This window comes from Carcharhinus amblyrhynchos, chromosome 11 (genome assembly GCF_965287045.1).
Source record: "Carcharhinus amblyrhynchos chromosome 11, sCarAmb.v2.hapA, whole genome shotgun sequence".
NCBI classification, from domain to species: Eukaryota; Metazoa; Chordata; class Chondrichthyes; order Carcharhiniformes; family Carcharhinidae; genus Carcharhinus; species Carcharhinus amblyrhynchos.
This window is the reverse complement of record NC_137334.1, coordinates 12,144,615-12,167,816: the sequence shown is the minus strand read 5'-3', so window position 1 is coordinate 12,167,816 and position 23,202 is coordinate 12,144,615. Positions and strand designations below refer to the sequence as shown.

Sequence of the window (23,202 nt, the reverse complement as noted above, 5' to 3'; positions counted from 1 at the left end):
GCTGTTGCGGGAGAGGGCAGGGGCAGTGGTGCCAGGCTCGCCCGGAGCTGGGGGTTACAGCTCGGGTAAATTATCCGAGAATAGTCGCGGGTGGGATGGAAAATCCGATGGGTGGTCCATTGACCTCGAAGGGCAGGGATTTTCCGGCCTCGGGGTGACCGCGAGGGGAAAATGGGCCCGGAGGCTTGGACAATAAATTTGACCAGCGTCGGGGTGAGCTACGCGAGGGGAAGACACTGGAGGAAATTTTTGGGAATTTCGGCCGGCCAATCAGCGGGAATTTCCGTTCACATTGGCAGGAAGGGGCTGGAAGGTTCTGGCTGCTGTGTTCTCGGGCAGGGGCAGCACGGGAGAGAGGTGTGAATCGATCCGCGGAAGCTTCCAGAAGGGACAGCTTTGGTGGGTGGGGGGGTGGGGGGGGAACAGTTTCTGAGGCGCTGTAACTGGTAAGAGTGTTAACTAACGGGGCCAGCAAGGGAAGGGTTAAATGGTCGATGGTTTAATGGGAAATGGATCTAGGGGTCAGGAGTTGGGCCTCACGGACAACACGGTGGCACAGTGGTTAGCACGGCTGCCTCACAGCGCCACGGTTCAATTCCCAACCTGAGTCTCTGTCTGTATGGAGTTTGTACTTCCTCCCAGTGTCTGCGTGGGTTTCCTCCCACTGTCCAAAGATGTGCGGGTTAGGTGGATTGGCCGTGTTAAATTGACCCTTAATGTCAGGGGGGGCTAGCTAGGGTAAACGCATGGGGTTATGGGGATAGGGCCTGGGTGGGATTGCGGTCGGTGCAGGCTTGATGGGCCGAACGGCCTCCTTCTGCACTGTGGGGACTCTATTGCCAGAATGTTAGCGCCTGGCCTGCCCCAGGCTCGCAGATCGGAATTTTCCATTGGCCTCGGGCAGGATCTTACGAGCTCAAGCAAGGCTCGTAAAAACCCGGCCTGTGATTCCTAATAAACTCAAGATGAGTGAGTGAGAGAGAGAGAAAGGTGTGAGTTCAGAGCTAGGGCACTGTTCTTCCAAACGACGCATTCCAGACTGTGTAACGTTGCGATGTTAACTCATCTCCCATCGCCGCCCCCCCCCAGGTAATCTCCTCTGTCTACCCGTGCCCTCTGACCCTGGTTGAAGTTTGGTACCTCAGCAGCTGCCTGGAAGGGTTAACCGAACCTTCCCCCGCTCCCCCGCCCGCTCAGTTACTGAGTGACGACTGGTAGACTACTCAAGCTCCTTCCTTCCATTCCAGCTCCGAATCCCCTTTACACCTCCTCAACCTGCAGCTCCCGTCTGCTGCTGCTGCTGTCATCTGGGGAGAGCTGTTTGCGGAGACATGATCTCACCGCTTCTATTTCACATTAAAACCGGCTGCGGGGGGAAAGAAAAATGCAGTTTTCCCAAAGGCGAGATTGTGGGAAACTGCTGTTCCCCATCTCATCCCCCGCACACTCCACGGCTCTCAAAATACCCCTTTCTGGGTAGGAATTAAATGTAAAAAAAAAGACGAGTGGGGGGTGGGGGAAGCTTTCTCTTTAACATTGCTTGAAGTTGAGGGTCTAAAGCCCTCTCCCCTGTCGCAATACGGCAGGATATTAAATACAGTCAACTCTTAAACAGAGTGGGGAAAACATGTGTGCATGGTTTCAGCGTCAATCCCAGACTAAAGTGCAACTCAGCACTCAGGCACTCCCCCCAGTCTGCCTCCTGCTCCTCCTCCAGCCCAGCCCCCACCATTTCCTTTCCCCTGTAGTGAGACAGCCCCCCCCACCCCCCCGAGGTTGAGGTTTAGTCTCGTTTCCCTGCCTCGCGCTTTATCCTGTCTGCAGGAATAGAAGGCGGAAAGGTCCTGTTGTCTCAATCCGGGCTCACACCCGGGGCGGGGAGGGAAGAAGGGTGGGCATGTTTGCCTTCCGAGTTGGGGTATTCCTCGGAGCTGTCACCGGGGGGAAGAGGCTGTCGCCGTTGGCGGTCGGGCCTAGGCCGCCACGATAGTCGGCAAAGCCTGAGCAGGCCGAGGCCTGATTTCAGGCAGAGGGCAGCCATCTTTTACCATCGTGGAAGGGTTCCATGGGGAAGATTGCTCCCACTCGTGAAGTGGAGGGGGGGGTGGGGGGGGGGGTAATAAACTAACAGCCCCCCTGTTAAATACCAACCGCCAACCAATCGTTAGAGGGGATTCAGGAGAGGCACCTTTACCTGGAGAGCAGGTGGAAGGCACCACCACACGAGTCAGTGGTTGCATTTAAGGGAAAACTAGGTAGGTGTATGAAGGGGAAAGGAATCGAGCAGAATGGCGATAAGGGTGTGGCAGAGTGCGATATCGGAGAATCATCCCTACAGTACAGAAGGAGGCCATTCGGCCCATTGAGTCTGTACTGACCACAATCCCACCCAGGCCCTGTTCCCTAACCCTCGTTTGCCCTGCTAATCCCTTTGACACTCAGGGATGATTTAGCGTGGCCAATCAACCTAACACGCACATCTTTGGAGGAAACCTATACAGAGAACGTGCAAACTCCACACAGACAGTGACCCGAGCCGGGAATCGAACCAGTGTCCCTGGCGTCATGAGGCAGCAGTGCTAACCGCTGTGTCGCCCATATCAAGTAAAGTCACCACAGTCCCGTTTTTGAGGGGGAGGGATGATTTAACCTGAGGGTCTCACTGCCTGAGGCGAGGGGTAGAGTTGAGGCAGGGGGGCCTTCAGCAGGTTAGCTGTGCCAAGTGGCTTGATTCTCTGCTTCAACCTCCACGTAATGATTCTCTCTCTTTCTCTGTAGACCAATGCCAGGACAGCGACACGCGGGAGTTTTACCAGATTGGGGACACCTTTGCAAAGCAGATCAATGGAATCCAGTACATGTGTCAGTGCTTTGGGCGGGGAGTTGGCGAGTGGTCCTGTCAGCCTCAGTCAACTGTGACAGGTAGGACTCCGTAAGAACTCTCGCAACACCTGCTTAAAGTCCAACGCGTTCATTTGGAGCTTTCGGAGCGCTGTCCCTTCAGGTGAGTGGAGAGTTGGTTTCACAAACTCCACCTCCGGCGAGTGTCTCGGCAGCGGGAGTCTTTGCTGAGCCTGAAGGCTGTGGGTCAAGCCTGTCTCCAGCCCCTTGAACCCGGTGCCCTGGCGAGGGAGTGACAGAGCTTGCACCATTAGGAGATGTTAAGTTGAGGGCCTATCAAGGGCGTTTGTACCACGGTCCTCCTCGAACAAGAGGAAAGGTGTTCTCCCTCCGTAGCCCCTCAGCATGTTTGTGGGATCTTCCTGTGCACAGCTTGGCCAGGGTATATGCACAAGTCTCAGGAGTGGGGACCTGGAGCCCAGAACCTTCCAACTTTGGGACAAGAGGACCACAGGCTGAGACAGAGCTTGCACTGGGTCAAACTGGGACAGAGAGCGGGCTTGTGAAATTGTATCAACTTTCTGTCATTGGCCAATTTTGCCCTTTCCCTGCGCCTCCCCAGGGCCATGGTGTTACCCCGAGCAGCAGCAGTGGTGGCCCATTTGGTGGATGGGAAGGTGGCACACACTGTTGCAGCAGGTGGGCGCCACCTTGTTGTACCAGTTATCTCTGTTAACCATTCACAACCGTAGTATAACTGAGATCTGGGGGTTGGGGGGTGTGTTGCTGGGGTTTAGGGAGGTGCCTCCCCAGTTGACACTGCTCAAAAAATAGAATTGTAGAGGTTTACAGCATGGAAACAGGTCCAACTTGTCCACGCCGCCCAGTTTTTACCACTAAGCTAGTCCCAATTGCCCGCACTTGGCCCATATCCCTCAATACCCATCTTACCCACATAACTGTCTAAATGGCTTTTCAAAAGACAAAATTGTACCACCTCTACTATTGCCCTTCTGCATGTCCGCATTTCTACAGGACGGCACGGTGGCACAGTAGTTAGCACTGCTATCTCACAGCGCCAGGGAGCCGGGTTCACTTCCCGGCTTGGGTCACTGTCTGTGCAGAGTCTGCACATTCTCCCCGTGTCTGTGCGGGTTTCCTTGGGGTGCTCTGGTTTCCTCCCAAAGATGTGCGGGTTAGGTTGATTTGGCCGTGTTAAATTGACCCTTAGTGTTAGGGGGATTAGCAGGCTGGATGAGGATTATGGGAAATGTGGGATTGTAGTTGGTATAGACTTGATGGGCTGAAAGGCCTCCTTCTGCACTGTAGGGATTCTACCATGAATTCTGACACAAAAACTGAGCGCTCCGGTTTCCTCCCTCAGTCCAAAGATGGCGGATTGGCCATGGTAGATTGCCGTTTAGTGTCAGGAGGCCGAGCTAGGGTATAAATGCATGGGGTTATGAGGATAGGGCCTCGGTGGGATTGTTGTCAGTACAGACCCAATGGTCCGAATGGCCTCCTTCTGTACTGTAGGATTCTATGGCTCTATGTCAAGTAACTAGGCCCGAGGGCCTCTCAGTGAAGCACGGTGAGTGTTGTAGGTGGCAGCCATGTTGGTTTACCTAGCCCACCAGGTACAACACTCGAATACAAATGTGTACCAGTTTTCACTGCGCACACTCCTGCTATCCCGGCAGACGGAAGCTGCCAAGACCCTGAGCACTGGAATTCTCTCCCTAAACGTCTCCCACTTTGCCAGTTCCCGCTCCTCTCCCTTAAAATTCTCCCTCTGACTAAACATTTTTGGTCTCCTTACCTAATGAGGCTCAAATGTTTTCTTAGTACACTCCTGAGGAATGTAGGAACTAGGCAGGGTGAGGCCATTCGGCCTCTCGAGCCTGTTCCACCATTCGATATGATCGTGGCTGATCCTCAATCTCAGTCCCACATTCCTGCTTCCCCCCCCCCCCCCCCCAACAAACCCCCACCCCCCGCAGATGTTATTAAAATCTAAAACAGTTGTCTATCTCTTCCTTGCATATGTTCAGTCACGAGACCTTCTGTGGCAGAGAATTCCATAGGTTCACCACCATCTGAATGAAGGAATCTTTCCCGATCCCAGTCACGGAGTCATAGAAAGCCTACAATGCAGAAGGAGGCCATTCAGCCCATCGAGTCTGTACTGACTCCAAAATAGCATCTCACCCAGGCCCACCCACCTCCCTATCTCCGTAACCCCATATACTCAACCCATTAATCTCCCTAATTTACGTATCCTGGGACACTATAAAGCAATTTAGTGTGGCCAATCCACCTAACCCGTACATTTTGGACACGAAGGGGCAAATTAGCATGGCCAATTCACTGAACCTACACATCTTTGGATACTAAGGGGGTAATTTAGCACGGCCAATCCATCTAATTTGAACATCTTGGAACACATAAGGGACAACATAGCACGGCCAGTCCACCTAACCTGCACATCTTTGACTGTGGGAAGGAATTGGGGCACTGGGAGGAAACCCAGGCAGACACAGGAAGGATGTGCAAACTCCACACAGTCGTCCATCCCGGGTCCCTGGCGCTATGTGGCAGCAGTGCTAACAGCTGTGTCACTGTGTGCTTCTAAACGGCCTACCCTGTACCCTGAGACTGTGTCCCTCGGTTCGAGATTCCTCCAACCAGGGAAACATCCACACAGAAACACTTTGAAACATTTATACTGTGTCAAGGTATTCTATACCCACTTGTGGTTGTAAATCAGGAGGGTAGGTTGTATAGAAGTCCGTTATTAAAGGATACAGAATCATAGCTGATCCAGTTGGATGATGGCATTGGCTTGAGGGACTGAATGGCCTCCTCCTGATTTGATGTTCTAATATTACTGCCTTATAATCACACCATTATTTCCTCTCTCTCTGTATAAAAATCCTTTTAGATTTCCATTGCAAAGGGGGGTTTGAGAACATGTAAAAGCTTAACAGCAGTGACATTTCCAGCCCCCTAGGGCCAGCCATTTCTCAATTCACTTCACAAAGTCTTGAAGTGTAGAAACCGTCCAATCTTGCGCTAAGTCTGGTTTTAATATATTCATAAATATATGATGAAAATCCTGAGCCAGCCAGCTGAGAGAATCACTGCTTTCATTCCGTTTCTCTCTCCCCATCCCAGGTTTCCTTCTATTTCCTGATATTTCTTCAGGTCGAATTAATTTTGACTTTGCCATTTTTCCCAGAATTTACAGATTTCTTCAGACATCTCTTTTGGGAAGTCAGACAGAGGTTGTTCAGTCCCTTGGGCCTGTTCCATCATTCAGTCAGATCATGGCTAACCCGTCTCTTAACTCCATTTTACCTCCCTCGGTTCTGTAACTCTTCACACCCCCTCACCCAGAATAAATCACATTCCGGTTCAGAAATTTTCAACTGAATCTTGGATCAGAGCTTCGGGAATTGAGAGCTTCTTGAAGGAGAGAGTTTTAGATTTCCACTCTGTTTTTGTGAGGAAGTGTATCCGGACATCACCCTCTTTATCCACAACTGTTCTCCACTCGCCGTGCACACTTCGCCGTGCACACTTCGCCGTGCACACTTCGCCGTGCACACTTCGCCGTGCACACTCGCCGTGCACACTTCGCCGTGCACACTCGCCGTGCACACTCGCCGTGCACACTTCGCCGTGCACACTCGCCGTGCACACTCGCCGTGCACACTTCGCCGTGCACACTCGCCGTGCACACTCGCCGTGCACACTCGCCATGCACACTCGCCATGCACACTCGCCATGCACACTCGCCGTGCACACTTGCCATGCACACTCGCCATGCACCCTCATGGTGCACAGACACTGTACAAACTACCGAACACAGTTACTGTACACACTTACTGTGCAAAACTACAGTACCCACATACCTCACCCCCTCTCCTCACCCCACTCACACACCTCACGCACTCACTGTCTGGGACATTTAAAAGCACCGTTTGACAGCAGCGAACACTGTGAGAAAGGGGGTTAGTCTTCACTCGCCCTGAGGTCACCGCACAGTGTGGAGGGGACTCAGGGAGCAGCGGTGCTGCCCATTCCCCAGCTGCCCGGGGTCCGTTCGGGGTGTCCTGTGCAGGGGGTGGGAGGGGGGGGTGGGGGGGGAATGTACAGCTGCACACTAAAGGAAATACCGGAGAGCGGGAATGGCAACCCGCGGAAGATTCACCCGATGGTAATCCGTTACCAATCTTCACCACCTCACTCAGGTCACCCCTTAACCTTCTACACACAAGATTTTGGAGTCGTAATCACTCCGCTCTCTGGTTTCCAGGTGGGGTTTAAGATGATTTGATGGGGCGTGTGTTTGTGTGCAGAGCAATGGTCCCCTCTGGTGGGGAAAGCCCAGAACGAGGGAGAGGAACCTTAAAACGAGGCCTGGACTGTCAGGGGGGACGATATCAGGTATCGCTCCCCACAGGAAGGGTAACGGAACAGCCTCCCCGCCGCCACCCCCCCCCCCCCCCACCCCCCCCATAAAGAAAGCCAAGGGGGCAGAGATGTGGCGAGGGAGGAGGGAACATTCCGAAACCTAAGTTGTTTTTTGTTGGATCGGGATATCGAGGGTTAAAGATGCAAGTGGGGGAGGGGTGGGTGAGTTGTAGATGGAATTGAGATCATTAAGATTGGCCGTGATCCAGTCAAATGCTGGCAGTGGCCTCCTGCTGCTCCCAGGTGAGTGAATTGAGCAGCGTTAGACATTGGGAGGAAAGGCAAGGCTGGCAGAGTCTCAGGCCTCACACGGTGAGGCTTCCCGACCCTTCGGGTTTGCTGTGGCCCTTTCAATGAGTCTCCCACTCAGCCTCTCCCCTGTTCCCGGCACATACTCCCTTGCTGACTCTTGTTTGGGCCTGTTATCCGATGCCAGCGAGGAAATAAGGCAGTTTGTGATTTGTGCTGATTAGTGTGACTGCCTACACTGCCCACAGGGAGTAAGCATTACATCGTTATGAAGTAATTATCCTTCGGAAACTGGCTGATTTATACAATTTTTGCCAGGCAGAGCAGCAGTCTTTCCCTTTCTCATGGGTCCTTGGCTTTGAATGGATTTAGCTTTTAGCTTGAGGGTTTAATGGGTCCAGTCTGGCTGCTCTGAGGCCTTGGGGGTGGAGCGCGCGTGCCCCTCTGAATTGAAGCCAATTCCATACTCCTGGGTAACCAGCTCATGACCCTAGGATGCGGGACACCACACCCCCAGCACCCAGAGATACCACAGTTACAATACCAATGTCCTAGAGTTTGCAGTGAGGCCTCAGCCTGATCACAGTCGTAGAGAGTTAGTCATAGAGCTTTACAGCACAGAGGCAGACCCTTCAGCCCATCGTGTCTGCGCTGACCATCAAGCACCTATCTATTCTAGTCCCACTTCCCAGCACTTGGTCTGTAATCTTGTACGCTATGGTGTTTCAAATGCTCATCTAAGTACTTGTTAAATGTTGTGAGATTTTCCTCTGCTATCATCCTAAAAGACAGCGGGTTCCAGATTCCCAGCACCCCCGGGTGACAAAGCTTTTCCTCAAATCCCCTCGAAATCTCCTGCTCCTCACCTTAAACCATACGTCCTGGTTATTGACCCCTCTGCTAAGGAGAAATGTTTCTTTCTATCCACCGTGTCTCTGCCCCTTATTATTTTACACATCTCGATCAGGTCCCTCCAGCTGCCTTCTCTGCTCCAGGGAAAACCACCCCAGTCTCTCTCCATGGCTGAAAGGCTCCAGCCCAGGCAACACCCTGGAGAATCTCCTCTACGTGCTTTCGAGTGCAATCACTTCCTCCTTATAGTGTGGTGACCAGAGCTGCACTCCAGCTGTAACCTAACTAGCGTTTTATACAGTTTTGCCCATGTAGTCTGCGCCAACCACAATCCCACCCAGGCCCTATCCCCATAAACCCAGGTTTATAAACCCTAGCTAGTTCCCCCTTAACACTAAGGGGCAATTTAGCATTGCCAATCGACCTAACCCGCACATCTTTGGGAGACGTGGGAGGAAGCTGGAGCACCCGAAGGAAACCCAGGCAGACACGGGGAGAACGTGCAAACTCCACACAGACAGTGACCCAAGCTGGGAACTGAACCCAGTTCCCCGGAGCTGTGAGGCAGCAGTGCTAACCACTGTACCGTCCGTGGTATTGTAAATCAGAGCCTGTGGCCTCAACTTCATTTTGGACATGTGTATCCGATCTGAATTCTCTTAGTAAGGTGTTGTTGGCTCCTGCTGTGCTTTTAACACCACCTTTCCCCAGTTGATCAGTCAAGTCTGACTTCACTTTGGATCAGTCACACCCCAACATGGTCAATTTATCCCACCGAACAATGCATGGGAAAATAGCTCGCTAAATACTTGCAAAGACCCAAAAGTGTGCGACACACTCTGAGCATTTTGAATCTGTGATGTTAACGGCATGGTGGCACAGTGGTTAGCACTACTGCCTCGCAACACCAGAGGCCTGGGTTCGATTCCGGCCTCAGGTCACTGTCTGCGTGGAGTCAATGCATTCTCCCCATGTCTGCGTGGGTTTCCCCCGGGTGCTCCGGTTTCCTCCCACACTCCAAAGATGTGCGAGTTAGGTGGATTGGCCATGATCAATTGCCCCCTAGTGTCAGGGGCCTAGTTAGGGTACATGAATGGAGTTTTGGGAACAAGGCCTGGGTGGGATTGTAGTCGGCGTAGACTCAATGGGCCGAATGGCCTCCTTCTGGACTGTAGGAATTCTGTACTTCTGACCAGCTTGTTGTCTTGTGAGTTGGATTTTTGTTTTTGGGCTGTCTCTCGTCTCCCCTTCTCCCGAGGGAGGTGGGGTGGGGCGGGGGAGAGGGTTGGGTGCCTCTCGTCCCTCTGGTTTCTGATACACATGATTTACCAGCTATCAGTACTGCACAATCCTCTGCTGACCTTGCTGGACTGCGAGTGCTGCAGCACAGAGCAGACTGAAGCACATTTTTTCCCCCCATTTTCTTTGCCATTGATGCGGCTTTCCACCAAGTTCGTTGAGAGGACATGGAACGAGCTTCACCAGATGTGTCAGTGAGCCATGTCTTCCCCACGTCCTGTCAGTGAGCCCAGTGCGCATTCTGAGGCGATTAGAAAAAGCAGATTTTCACCTGCTAAAGATGCCCTGAATGACTCGGTGAGCCTCATGATGGCTTCATTTGTCATTAACTATAGATGACTTCAGTACCTAGTCGCCAGGGTAGAAACTAGAGACGGCATTTTCCCGCCCTTCCCTCTGGCAAGATCTTCCAGTCCCGCCAAGGTGACTCCCTGTATTGGGTTACCCAGCAGCAATGCCAATGAGCAACGTAACTTGTCATCGACTCCGGCAGGACTGGAAGATCCTGCTGGCGGCCAATGGCGACCTGCCTCTGTCATGGGTAAGCTGGCCTGGGCATCTCTGGAAAACCCCAGCCTAGGAAGGGGGAGAGGACCTGGGTAAGATACTCTGTCAGAGAGTCAGTGCAGACTCGAAGGGCCAATTGGCCTCTTCCTGCACTGTAGGGATTCGATGTAGCCAAATTATCAGTTAGACAAGATGAGTAATGATTTTGTAGTATAATTCCCAAGCTGGTAACGAGGTGAGACGAGTGATTTCTAACACTGAGTAACTAGATGAGACAAGTAATAATTTTCCCAGTAGTCTGGTTAGTAATTTGAGAAAATGAGCGGTGGTTTTAGTCAACCAGGTTAGTTACCAGATGAATGGCTTGTTGAGACTGGTAGTGGTTTACAATGTCATGAAGTTAGTAACTCGGCAAGTCCCAGTAAGTTTCAAAATATAATTCCCAATTGGCCATTAAACTAAATCAGAAATTTCTAACCGACCAGGTATAACTGGTGCTGATTTGGAATGGAAGCCCAATGTCAATGGCAGTATCCACAGGAACAGGTGGAGGCCATTCAGCCCCTCGAGCCTGTTGCGCCATTCAGTCAGCTCAGGGCTGACCTGTATCTGAAGTTCCATTGGTCTCCCAGGCTGAGAAATCCATAGCTAACAAAACCTTCCGTCAACTTTGGCATCGTCACTTGACCCCAAGCCTCAGCGGCTTTTTGGAAGGGGACGGAGTGGAGGGACAGAGGGTTCCAGATTCCTGCCCCCTCCCTGCGTGCCCTCGCCTGAATTTTATAAGGCCGTGCACCCTTCTGGGGACTGCACCCCCACCCATCCCGCCCCTCCCAACCAGAGACATTGGTTTGGCTCGGTCGACCCCATGGGTTGACTTCAGTTAGATCACAGCTTGCTCTTTCACATGGAGGTCCTCGTGGTGCAGTGGGGTCAGCGTCCCTGTCTCTGAGATAGAAGCTCTTGGTTCAAATCCCAACCCAGGACTCGATTGCGAAGGAAGGTACACCCCTAATGCAGGTTGAATGCAAATCCTTCCAAACGCGCCAGTGGCCAGCGGTGAAAGTGGGAGATGCTCCTGGCCAGCAATGCTTAATGTGGAGTGATGCCCCTCAGGCTATACGTCCCTGGTAACAGAACAGTGACCTGTTCTGGGGGTTACTAGCTATGGAAGACAAACAATACTCTGCCTTAGTGCACCACTAGGTGTGGGAAGAGAATTAAAATTCATCTTTTGTGCCGAGGCGATTGGAAACTTTGTCCATGCAACCTCTCCTCACCATTTAACTCACTAATAGCTAGCGGAATGTGAAGCAGACGTTGAATGGGGGTATGTGTGAGGCCACGCCAGGGGGGTTTGAGGTATGTATAGGAGAAATAAACTTGTTTCAGAATGGTTCCATGGTGAGACCGCACTATGTGAAGGATATGAAAGAGAGAGACAGTGGAAGAGATTTACATCAGAACTGAGAGATTTTTAAGTTTTAAGTTTTTTTAGTTAGTGTCGTAAGTACATTAACACTGCAATGAAGTTACTGTGAAAATCCCCAGATTCTGCACAGACAGTGACACAAGGCGGGAATTGAACCCGCTGTGAGGGAGCTGCACTAACCACTGTGCCACCAATTATAGGTATTGGGATAAAGTAGTATATAGAACCATAGAGTGCAGAAAAGGCCCTTCGTCCCATCAGATCTGCACCTGTCCTCTAGAACAAAGGAAGAGTAAGAAGTGCCATGATAAACATGTAAGATGAGAAGGGTTCTGTTGGTGGATGTTGCCACTTGTACGGAAGACGAGCGCTCCTGCTCCAGGTACCATGCCCCAGGAGGTCAATGGCTACCATGGCCTTCATTGGAGTGGTCCGTGGCAATGCTTGGCACAGTGCTGATGCCCTTCATTGGTGTGGTTTATCACGATGCTTGGCACAGTACTGATGGTATGCCGTTGCTTTCCGCAGTGTGCCTGACCAGGAATCTGGCCCATCCATCAGAGGGGAAGGTCAGCAGTTTCCCTGTTTTTAGCCGTTTTATGAATGCACCTTCCTTGGCCATCAGGTCCCGGAGCGCCACTGAACCCGGAGCTTCATCTCCGAGGTTGGAATGCGCTAACCCACAGCGCCACGTGACCTCCCCAGACTAGAGCCAGGAGTGGCTGAAATAAAGTTGTCATTAACAATCCAGTTGGGGATCTGGGAAAATCTTCCTCATTCAGAAAGTGGAGCTGAGGTGGAAAGTCTTCAGGGGAAGTTGTGTAACCCAGGAGGAGGGAAAAAACAGCAGGATATGCGAATAGGATTGGGGGGTCATTTTCAGGGAATGCATCGGTTGGGCTAAATGATAACGTTGTTCGGTGTAAGAATTTGTGTGTAAGTGCACAGTAACTCCAATCCTTATGCCACCGTTCTACCTGACCAGCAGTAACTTGTCTTTGACAGGATCTGGACCTGTGCAAGTGTTGTTCACAGAGGTGGGGAATTTCTCTGACAAACATCCGATTAAATGGAACAAACCGGAGTCGTTCCACATCTTACAGTACATCCTGAAATGGAGGCCCGTAAGTAAGCTAGTCACTCAACGGTTAACAGCGCTTGAGAACATGCAATATCCTTGGCTTGGCTTACGTCAGACCAGTTGAAATTGTGCGGGAGAAAGTTGTTTATTGTGGGGAATACCCTGCCTCTACTTTCACCAGGTGATTCTTTCCCAAAGCCAGCCAACTTATCAAATTTATTTGACCGCAATGGCAACTTGAGCCAACAACCTCTAATGGTTCCCACTACTGGAATCATAGAATCCCTACAGAGCAGAGAAGGCCATTTGGCCCATTGAGTCTGCACTAACTCTCCAAAGTAGCATCTTATCTGGGTCTACCCCTTTCCCTATCCCAGTATACCCCCATGTTTACCCCACTAATCCACCTAACCTACACATCTTGGACACGGTGGGGTAATTTAGCATGGCCAATCCACCTAACTTACACATCTTGGATACTGTGGGGTAATTTAGCATGGCCAATCCACCTAACCTGCCCATCTTGGATACTGTGGGGTAATTTAGCATGGCCAATCCACCTAACCTGCCCATCTTGGATACTGTGGGGTAATTTAGCATGGCCAATCCACCTAACCTGCCCATCGTGGACACTGTGGGGTAATTTAGCATGGCCAATCCACCTAACTTACACATCTTGGATACTGTGGGGTAATTCAGCATGGCCAATCCACCTAACCTACACATCTTGGACACTGTGGGGCAATTCAGCATGGCCAATCCACCTAACCTGCATGTCTTTGGTCACTAAGGCGCAATTTAGCCCCTAACCTACACATTTTGGGATACTAAAGGACAATTTATCAGGGCTAAACTACACACTTAATCCACATATCCTTGGAACATGGGAGGAAACCAGAGCACCCGGAGGAAACACTCGCAGACACGAGGAGAACGTGCAAACTCCACACAGTCACTCGAGGCTGGAATTGAACCCGGGTTTCTAGAGCTGTGAGGCAGCAGTGCTAACCACTGTGCCACCATGCCGTGTGTGTGTGTGTGTGTGTGTGTGTGTGTGTGTGCGTGTGTGTATGTGTCTGGGCAGAGTGTGCTTGGAGCCAGTCAGTGATGATGTTAAGCTGGTTGGAACTGGCAGAGGGAAAGGAAACTCTGTTTTGTGCAGTGTACCATTGCACAATGTGGAGTAACAGGCCAGATCCAGGCACCGAATATCCAACTCTCTGAGATGGCAGAGGGCATCAGTACCCAGTGTCCGGTTACACCAAGGGCAAACCTAACCCCTGTTGTGTTCTGCTTCCCAACCACAAAAACATACACTGCCCACGCCGGCTGGCTTGTATCCTGTGTGCCCTTTGACCTCTGGTGTTGCTGCACAAGAGGCCTGGCCAGGCGTCAGTGGAGGTCGGGGGTTGAAGCCAAGGCAATGTTCCATTGCTCAAGAGATGCTCAGTAAAGTGCAGGTCATTTCCAGCATTCTCTTGGCACGCAGACAGGAACACAGAAAGCAGCCAAGTGAGCCTTAACTTCATTTCAACAAATTACACTGTTGGCACAGGTTCCCTTTACACTGGGGGAGCTGGCCCCAAGATGTAGGCCTGTGCTGTGTGGTCAGAAGATTCATTCATTCAAGGGAAGTGGGCGTCGCTGGCTGGATGCCCATCCCTAACTGCCCCTTCAGGAAGTGGCGGTGAGTCGTCTCCTTGAACCCAGTGCAGTTCCTGAAGCGTAGCTACACCCACAGCACTGTTAGAGAGGGAGTTCCACAGTGAAGGATTGGCCAATATATTTCCAAGTCAGGATGCTGACCAACACCTTCCGTGGTGCATTTACTGTTTAAAAAAACAAGTTGGCTGCGTGGCAGCTATCACTCTGTACCCCCCACCCCACCCTGCCTCCTCACCAATCCCAAAATGGCCAACAGATAGAAACATCGGAGCAGACGGAGACCATTTGGCCCTTCGAGCCTGTTCCGCCATTCATCATGATCATGGCTGATCATCCAACTCAATAGTCCTGCTTTCTCCCCATAACCTTTGATCCATTCGCCCCAAGTGTTATATCCAGCTGCCTCTTGAATACATTCGATGTTTTAGCATCAACTCCTTCCTGTGGTAATGAATTCCACAGGATCACCACTCTTTGGGTGAAGAAATGTCTTCTCACCTCCGTCCTAAATGGTCTACCCCAAATCCTCAGACTGTGACCCCTGGTTCTGGACTCTCCTACCATCGGGAACATCCTCACGTATCCACCCTTTTTATTCCTGTTAGAATTTTATAAATCTCTCTGAGATTCCCCCCTCATTCGTTTGAACTCCAGTGAAAACAATCCTAACCTCGTCAACCTCTCCTCATACATCGGTGACACTATTCCTAGAATCAGCCTGGTAAAGGTGTGTCTCTGTGTGTGTGTTTGTGTCTCTGTGTGTGTGTTTGTGTCTCTGTGTGTGTGTTTGTGTCTCTGTGTGTGTGTCTGTCTGTCTCTGTGTGTGTGTGTGTGTGTGTGTGTGTGTGTGTCTGTGTGTGTGTGTGTCTGTGTGTGTGTGTGTGTGTGTGTGTGTACAATGTCCACGATGGGTTCTGTCAGTTGCCATCTTTGAACTTCACATCATTGTGAGGCAGGCACGTGGTGGGATCAGTTCCCCACACGCCAGCCTCCCCAGTCTTGTGTTCCAGTCTGGTTCCGTGCGTAGCGAGCCCACTTCGAGATCAGTGGCACGGATGCTGTGGTTTGGATCTCCAAGAGGAATGGCAGGGTGGGGGCGGGGGCTGGGGTTGGGGGGGTGGGGGGGGGGAGGTGGGGTAACATCGTTCCAACGTCCCACTCCACTGACTGCTGCTGCAAGGGAGCCTGTGTCTTGTGATGACCATTGTGAACTGTGGCAACCTTGGAGAAGCACGGTGGGAGGACAGGGTGGGGTGGGGGGTGATTGGGGACAGAGGAGGGACTGGGGGGACCTCGAGAGAGGCTGGTTTTTAAAAGAAGTATGCGGAGCCCTTTGTATTTGTAAAACAAGACGGAAAAGCATCCATTTAATGCAAAAAAGATGTTGCTAATTACACCTTGACTTTGTGCTTCCTGCTGTTTTGAAAAGCCCTTTAGCACTGGGAGTTTAGTTCATTAAACACAAACCTTTTCTGATCTGGCATTGAACCAACTGCAGATCACAGCTCAGCTTTGAAGAAAGCTCCTCAGCCATTTAAAACACTGAGGCGATCGTCTGTGTGTGTGTTTGTGTGCTCTTGCGTGTTTGCACATTCACATATTTGTTTGTGTGTATGTTCATGTTTTTGTATGTTCATGTGTGTACATGTACACTCACATAGACAAGCAGACACATTTGCACACACACAGACATGAGTGTGCACTGCACACACGAAGATATGCACACACGTGCACCTACATACGTACACAGAGACACACACACAAACTTACACATACATGCACACGTACAAACACACAAACATACACACACACACACAAATTTTCACATACAAGTATACACCTGCACACACACATACACTCACACATTCATGCACACACACATACACTCAAACATACACGTATACGTATACACACGTACTCATACACGTACACCCGTATACAAATATATACACACACAAAAGCATCACATACCCCAAACACGCACACATGTGCACAGACACACACACAAACATATACACACGTAAGTACACACACTGGGTTTTACGGTTATTTTTGTTTGTTGTGTTTCATGTAGAAAAACTCGAGAGAGCGATGGAGGGAGGTGACCATTCCAGGCACCAGCTTCTCCTTCACCCTCCGAGATCTGAGACCAGGCATCACCTACGAGGGTCAGCTCATCAGCAAGTTGCCGCATAACCGCAGAATAGTCACCAAATTTGAATTCACAACCTCCTCTGTGTCCTGTGAGTAATACCCCTGCAAGAGGCAGTATTCTCCCCGTCTCCTAACCCTCCCAATAGAGAAGATGTTAGCAGGCGTGAGGAATGGAAGGCAATTTGCTTTCTCCACACGTGTGGAGCTGGTGTGATTTGACAAGGAGCTTCCTTTGCCTCCAGCCCGGGTTTTTGTGCCCCCGCTCCCAGGGTAGCTCTTTCCAGGGGCACTGACCCCTGACCTCATACCGTCAACCTCCACAAGTAATGTTATTGGACATTCCACCAGGAGGAGGAGCCAGCCTGTCTGACTGATTGGTGGAGCCATAGACGGTGGTGAGAGGGACCTGAGAGCGCTTGTGACCGGCCTGTACCCTGAGGTTTTATCCACATTACCATGCTGACCCATCGGGGTCTTGTGTTGGGGGGAGCGGGGAGATTGGGGGGGGGAGGGGCGGCGGGGGGAGTGGGGGGGCGGCGGGGGGGGCCTTTCATTAGAACAGGAGGAGGCCATTCAATTGGATCAGGGCTGATGGCTTTGTAACCTAGCTCTCCAATAAAAATCCATCAAATTCAGCCTCAGTTCTCACAGAACCCGCCCACCTTACCTCACCAACCCGCCAACCTCAACAGCTTTTTGGGAGGGGTGGGGGGGGTAAAGGGTGAGGGTTCTGCCACTCTTTGTGTGAAGACATCAACCTTGAATAGTTTGGCTCAAGATTTAAATATACAATCCCTACAACGTAGAAGGAGCCATTCGGCCCATCGAGTCTGTGCTGACTTTCCAAAAGGGCATCTTACCCAGTAACCCATGTCTCTTGGCCAATCCACCTAACCCGCACATCTTTTGGAGTGCGGGAGGAAACCGGAGCAGCCGGAGGAAGCCCACACAGACACGGGGAGAACATGCAGACTCTGCACAGGTAATCACCCAAGGCAGGAATCGAACCCAGGTCTCTGGCGTTGTGAGGCAGCAGTGCTAACCACTGCGCCACTGTGTCACCCCCATTCTGGGCCGTCTCCCCAGTACAGGAACTAGTTTCTGTCTCTCTCAACTCCATCAACTCCTTCCACGTGAAGTATCTTGATCAAATCACATGGGAAACACAAGACCATTCCATGGAAATGCTCCTTGAAGTTTAACCATTTTTCTGGGGTGAATTCTTAATTGTGTAATTCGGGCTTTGTAACCTCTCCCGTGTGTGTGTGTGTCTCTCTCTCTCTTCCTCACAGTGTCCCCCACTGAGGGAGAGTCACGAGTGCCGACCGACAGAGATCGAATCACCGAGACCTCGATGACAGAGTCTATCAAGGAGGTCACCTCCAGCAGCTTTGTGGTGTCCTGGGTGTCCGCCTCCGACACCGTGTCTGGTTACAGGATCAAGTACGAGCTTAGTGAAGATAATGCTCAGCCCCAGTATCTCGGTAAGCCCTTCCACCTCCCCACCCCTCAACCCAACCTGCTGGCGGTGTGAGCGGGATGGCCTGGGAACTGGGAGGAAGCCACAACTGCCCAGAAAGTCTCCCCTGCTTCGGTCAAGAGCCAGACTCCACCTCCGTACAGTCACTTCCTGGTCGCCTCCTTGGCTCGAGAGCCATTCCCAGTCTCCGATGCGTCCCCCATGTCTATCAGGTGTGGGGGGGGTGGTGGGGGGGGGTGGATACTCTGTGAAAATTGAGTGGATTTTCGGTGGGATGTGGATGTTGCTGGCTGCCCCAGCGTCTGCTGCCCCTCCCTGACTGCCCCGTGAACCGAGTGGCTTTGCCAGGCCAATTCAGCAGGCAGCTGAGTGCTGAGCACTGGGCCTGGAGTCACGTGTAGGCCGGACCAGGTAAGGACGGCAGATTTCCTTCCCTAAAGGGGCGAGAGTGAACCAGACGGGGTTTAATAACAATCGACACTGTTTTCCTGCTCAGTGCAGAGATAAGCGGAAATCAGAAGCAGTCCATTCGCCAGTCACAATGAGGTCTGTTCCTGCGGGGGGGGGGGTTGCATGGCATGTGTGTGTGCGCACCTATGTATGCATGTGTGTGAGCGTCCATGTTTGTGTGCCTGGCGTGTGCATACATCTATGTGTGCGCCTGCGTGTGGACGTGTGTGACTGCAGGCGTGCGTGTGGGCACATCTGTGTGAGAGCAGCCGTGTTATGTACGTGTGTGTGTGTACGTGTGTGTGTGTACGTGTGTGTGTGTGTACGTGTGTGTGTGTACGTGTGTGTGTGTACGTGTGTGTGTGTACTTGTGTACGTGTGTGTGTGTGTGTACGTGTGTGTGTGTGTGTACGTGTGTGTGTGTACGTGTGTGTGTGTGTACGTGTGTGTGTGTGTGTGTGTGTGTGTGTGTGTACGTCTGTGTGTGTACGTCTGTGTGTGTACGTCTGTGTGCGTACGTCTGTGTGTGTGCGTTTGCAATACTGAACAGAAAAGAAAGAGATTTTCCTGAACCCCTGGGGTGGGGATATTTTGTCCCCACCCCTGGCGACGGAGACAGCCTGCCATTGGCGGAATCTTTCTGTCCCGCTGGTGTCTCTAACGTTTTGCATGGCCTATCCCCTCTGACCTCGGGAAGGGGCTGGAAAATCGGGTTGTGATGGGAGATTTGCCGAAAGGCACAGAGAGCTGGGAGGATTTGGGCGGGTACAGGGATGAGGAGGGATGTAACGGTGGAGAGGTTTGTAAAGGGGAGGGAGAGTTTTCAGATCGAACCCTTTGGGCAGTGAGAGTCACTGTGGGCCGTGGCGTAGAACGGTGACTGGGTAAAGAGGAACTGTGGGAGTTGGGAGAACAGTCTTTCAGACCAGCTAATAAGTCCGTGCGTGGAGTCCGGATCCGGAAGGCCGTAAGAGCTTTGAAATCTCAATTTCCTTTTCACATCCAGATGTTCCGAGCACAGTCACATCAGTTTCAATTCCAAACTTACTCCCTGGCCGCAAGTACACAGTGAATGTTTTCGAATTGACGGATGGCGGAGAAAAATTGATCTTGACAAAGACACCAACAACAGGTGGGTTACCATGGAGATGTTCCATTGATGCTTTGCTATTGGGAGATGGGGGGGAAGAGCCACTGTTTGATGGAGTAACGTTTTGCCTTTCCTCACAGCGCCCGACAGCCCCACTCAACACACCGTGAAAAAGGTCGGAGACACCGCCATGACCATCCATTGGAGCAGGCCTCAGGCCCCCATCACAGGTAGGCCAATGGAGCAGGCCTCAGGCCCCCATCACAGGTAGGCCAATGAAGCAGGCCTCAGGCCCCCATCACAGGTAGGCCAATGGAGCAGGCCTCAGGCCCCCATCACAGGTAGGCCAATGGAGCAAGCCTCAGGCCCCCATCACAGGTAGGCCAATGGAGCAAGCCTCAGGCCCCCATCACAGGTAGGCCAATGGAGCAAGCCTCAGGCCCCCATCACAGGTAGGCCAATGGAGCAAGCCTCCGGCCCCCATCACAGTAGGCCAATGGAGCAGGCCTCAGGCCCCCATCACAGGTAGGCCAATGGAGCAAGCCTCCGGCCCCCATCACAGGTAGGCCAATGGAGCAAGCCTCCGGCCCCCATCACAGTAGGCCAATGGAGCAGGCCTCAGGCTCCCAGCACAGGTAGGCCAATGGAGCAAGCCTCAGGCCCCCATTTCAGGAAGGCCAATGGAGCAGGCCTCAGGCCCCCATCACAGTAGGCCAATGGAGCAGGCCTCAGGCCCCCATCACAGGTAGGCCAATGGAGCAAGCCTCAGGCCCCCATTTCAGGAAGGCCAATGGAGCAGGCCTCAGGCCCCTAGCACAGGTAGACCAATGAAGCAGGCCTCAGGCCCCCATCACAGGTAGGCCAATGGAGCAAGCCTCAGGCCCCCATTTCAGGAAGGCCAATGGAGCAAGCCTCAGGCCCCCTTTTCAGGAAGGCCAATGGAGCAGGCCTCAGGCTCCCAGCACAGGTAGGCCAATGGAGCAAGCCTCAGGCCCCCACTTCAGGAAGGCCAATGGAGCAGGCCTCAGGCCCCCATCACAGGCCAATGGAGCAGGCCTCAGGCCCCCATCACAGTAGGCCAATGGAGCAGGCCTCAGGCCCCCATCACAGTAGGCCAATGGAGCAGGCCTCAGGCCCCCATCACAGTAGGCCAATGGAGCAGGCCTCAGGCCCCCATCACAGTAGGCCAATGGAGCAGGCCTCCGGCCCCCATCACAGTAGGCCAATGGAGCAGGCCTCCGGCCCCCATCACAGTAGGCCAATGGAGCAGGCCTCAGGCGCCCATCACAGTAGGCCAATGGAGCAGGCCTCAGGCACCCATCACAGTAGGCCAATGGAGCAGGCCTCAGGCGCCCATCACAGTAGGCCAATGGAGCAGGCCTCAGGTCCCAATCACAGGTAGGCCAATGGAGCAGGCCTCCGGCCCCCATCACAGTAGGCCAATGGAGCAGGCCTCCGGCCCCCATCACAGTAGGCCAATGGAGCAGGCCTCCGGCCCCCATCACAGTAGGCCAATGGAGCAGGCCTCCGGCCCCCATCACAGTAGGCCAATGGAGCAGGCCTCAGGCCCCCATCACAGTAGGCCAATGGAGCAGGCCTCAGGTCCCAATCACAGTAGGCCAATGGAGCTGGCCTCAGGTCCCAATCACAGGTAGGCCAATGGAGCAGGCCTCAGGCCCCCATCACAGGTATGGTAATGCTTCCGTCAACATAATGGCTTTGTGAAATTACCATAAATTTATCCAGCCTGAATCTGAGTAGGACTTCCTCTTGTTCCCCCTTCAAAGGTCAAAACCTTCTGCTGTTGGTCCTTTGGGAGGTTAATAAACACTGCATGGGTTTTCTCAAGACCATTATAGACACACAGAGTAATACAGCACTGGCCCTACGGCCTGACCGTGGTGCCGTTCCGGCTAGTCCCAGTTATCCATTCTCGGCCCATATCCCTCCTGTTCCTAGATATTTTCCATTCGATCCCTTGAAGGGCTTGGGCCCGTTCACCAGAAGATTCTCCGAAGGGCCTTTGTCATCAGGAGGGCATCTTTGAGCAGAGGTCAGAGTTCATGTCCCTCAATACTCTTAACGCTGGTGCATGCCTAGGTAGAGTTGGAATTGGTCAGGACCTGTCTATCTGAGGCCTGTTGGCATGGGCCAGTGGATATTTGAGCATGATCCCAGGCGTGGTCGTAAGCCCCTGCCACCATTACCCTCCACCAGGGGATGAGGAGAGTGGAGATAAACTGAGGGGCAAAGTGTGACAGGGTGGTGGATTCACAGATAAGAAGCCAAAGTGACACGTTGCTAGCAGGGGGTAATTGCTAACTGTTTGCCCTGTGCTTGGATCTAAAGGTTACCGTGTGGTATACACACCATCAGTGGAAGGTGCCAGTAGCACGGAGATCATTCTGCCCAGCACCTCAACTCAGCTGACTCTGAGCGACCTGTACCCCGGCATCCAATACAACATCAGCATCTACGCTGTGGAGGAGAACCAAGAGAGTGTGCCCCTGGTCATCCAGCAGAGCACCACTGGCACCCCGTACCCAGGTACCAAGCAAAGGCCCAGACGCTGGAGTGTAGGGGGAAGTGGGGGGGGGGGTGGCATCTGAGAGTAGCAGGGGCGGCATCTGAGGGTTGGGCAAGTTGGCCAGATGTGGATGGGCAGTCTGAGAAAAGAAAGGCGGGGGTGACGCGGCAAAGGAAGTGTTGTAAAGGTTGCCCTTGTGTTGAGTTTTCTGCAGGGAAAGGGCAGTGGTTTCAGGGGAGTGCTCCACAGACCCGGGGTGAGATTTTCCAGACCTTTCCGAGGTGGGATTTTCAAATCTTGCCAAAGGCAAAACGCCGCTGATGCCACCACCACCACCACCACCACTGCCGCACGCCCCCATCCCTGCCTCCATGGCGGGGTGGGCAGGCAACGTAAAACATCATTGACTTTGACGGGACTGACCAGCGGCCAATGGTGAGTGAGCCTGCCCCGCGGTCTGGCGGGAGTGGGATCGCAGCACCGGATTTGTGCTTCAAGCCCATTCCTGCCAGACCGCCAATTCAAACCCTTCCCCGATTCGTGTGCGACTGTTCAGAACACCCCACGCTTCTCCGATCGTTTCCCATGAGCCTTTTAGACAGGGCCATGACCTTGACTTCCTGTGGGCCCGGAGCAAGACCCTTGTTGAGGTGTCAGAGTGTGGAGCAGTGTAAACGCACTTAAACATTGACACCCTGCCCTGGTTGTGTGTCAATCAGATGGCCTGTCAATCCAGTGCCCTTTCAGCCATCTCAGGGGAAGGTAAAGGATTGTGTGGAGCCATTTTGAAGAGATGATTAATTTTCCCCACCGCCCTGGCCAATATTCGTCCCTTAACTAATATCAGTGAAAACAAGCCAATCGGGTCATTATAGCTGTGCCCTTTGCCAGAGTTTACTGTGTGCAAGTTGGTAGCCTCATAGCCCACATTATAACAATGATACTCCCAAAGTATCTGATTGTACATTTTGGGAAGGCCAAAAGTCAGGAAAGAAATACAAGCTGATCCTCAAAATGGGAATTGCCACAGCAATGTGTCTTCGAGTGACCAATGGCCTTTCGTTTTGCCCCATGACCCAACCAGAGGTCAAGGTGCAGA

The 23,202-nt window shown here is 52.4% G+C and overlaps 1 protein-coding gene across 1 annotated transcript in view; it reads left to right on the top strand.

The window, feature by feature from the left end:
- Positions 1-23,202, top strand: part of LOC145349795 (fibronectin-like) — a 118,336-nt gene that overhangs the window by 26,700 nt on the left and 68,434 nt on the right. The window contains exons 12-18 of the mRNA XM_080198340.1: positions 2,779-2,922; positions 12,662-12,780; positions 16,477-16,645; positions 17,849-18,040; positions 19,493-19,618; positions 19,717-19,806; positions 21,926-22,123. Coding sequence (XP_080054466.1) covers positions 2,779-2,922; positions 12,662-12,780; positions 16,477-16,645; positions 17,849-18,040; positions 19,493-19,618; positions 19,717-19,806; positions 21,926-22,123 — 1,038 coding nt within the window. The remainder of the gene's footprint in view (positions 1-2,778; positions 2,923-12,661; positions 12,781-16,476; positions 16,646-17,848; positions 18,041-19,492; positions 19,619-19,716; positions 19,807-21,925; positions 22,124-23,202) is intronic.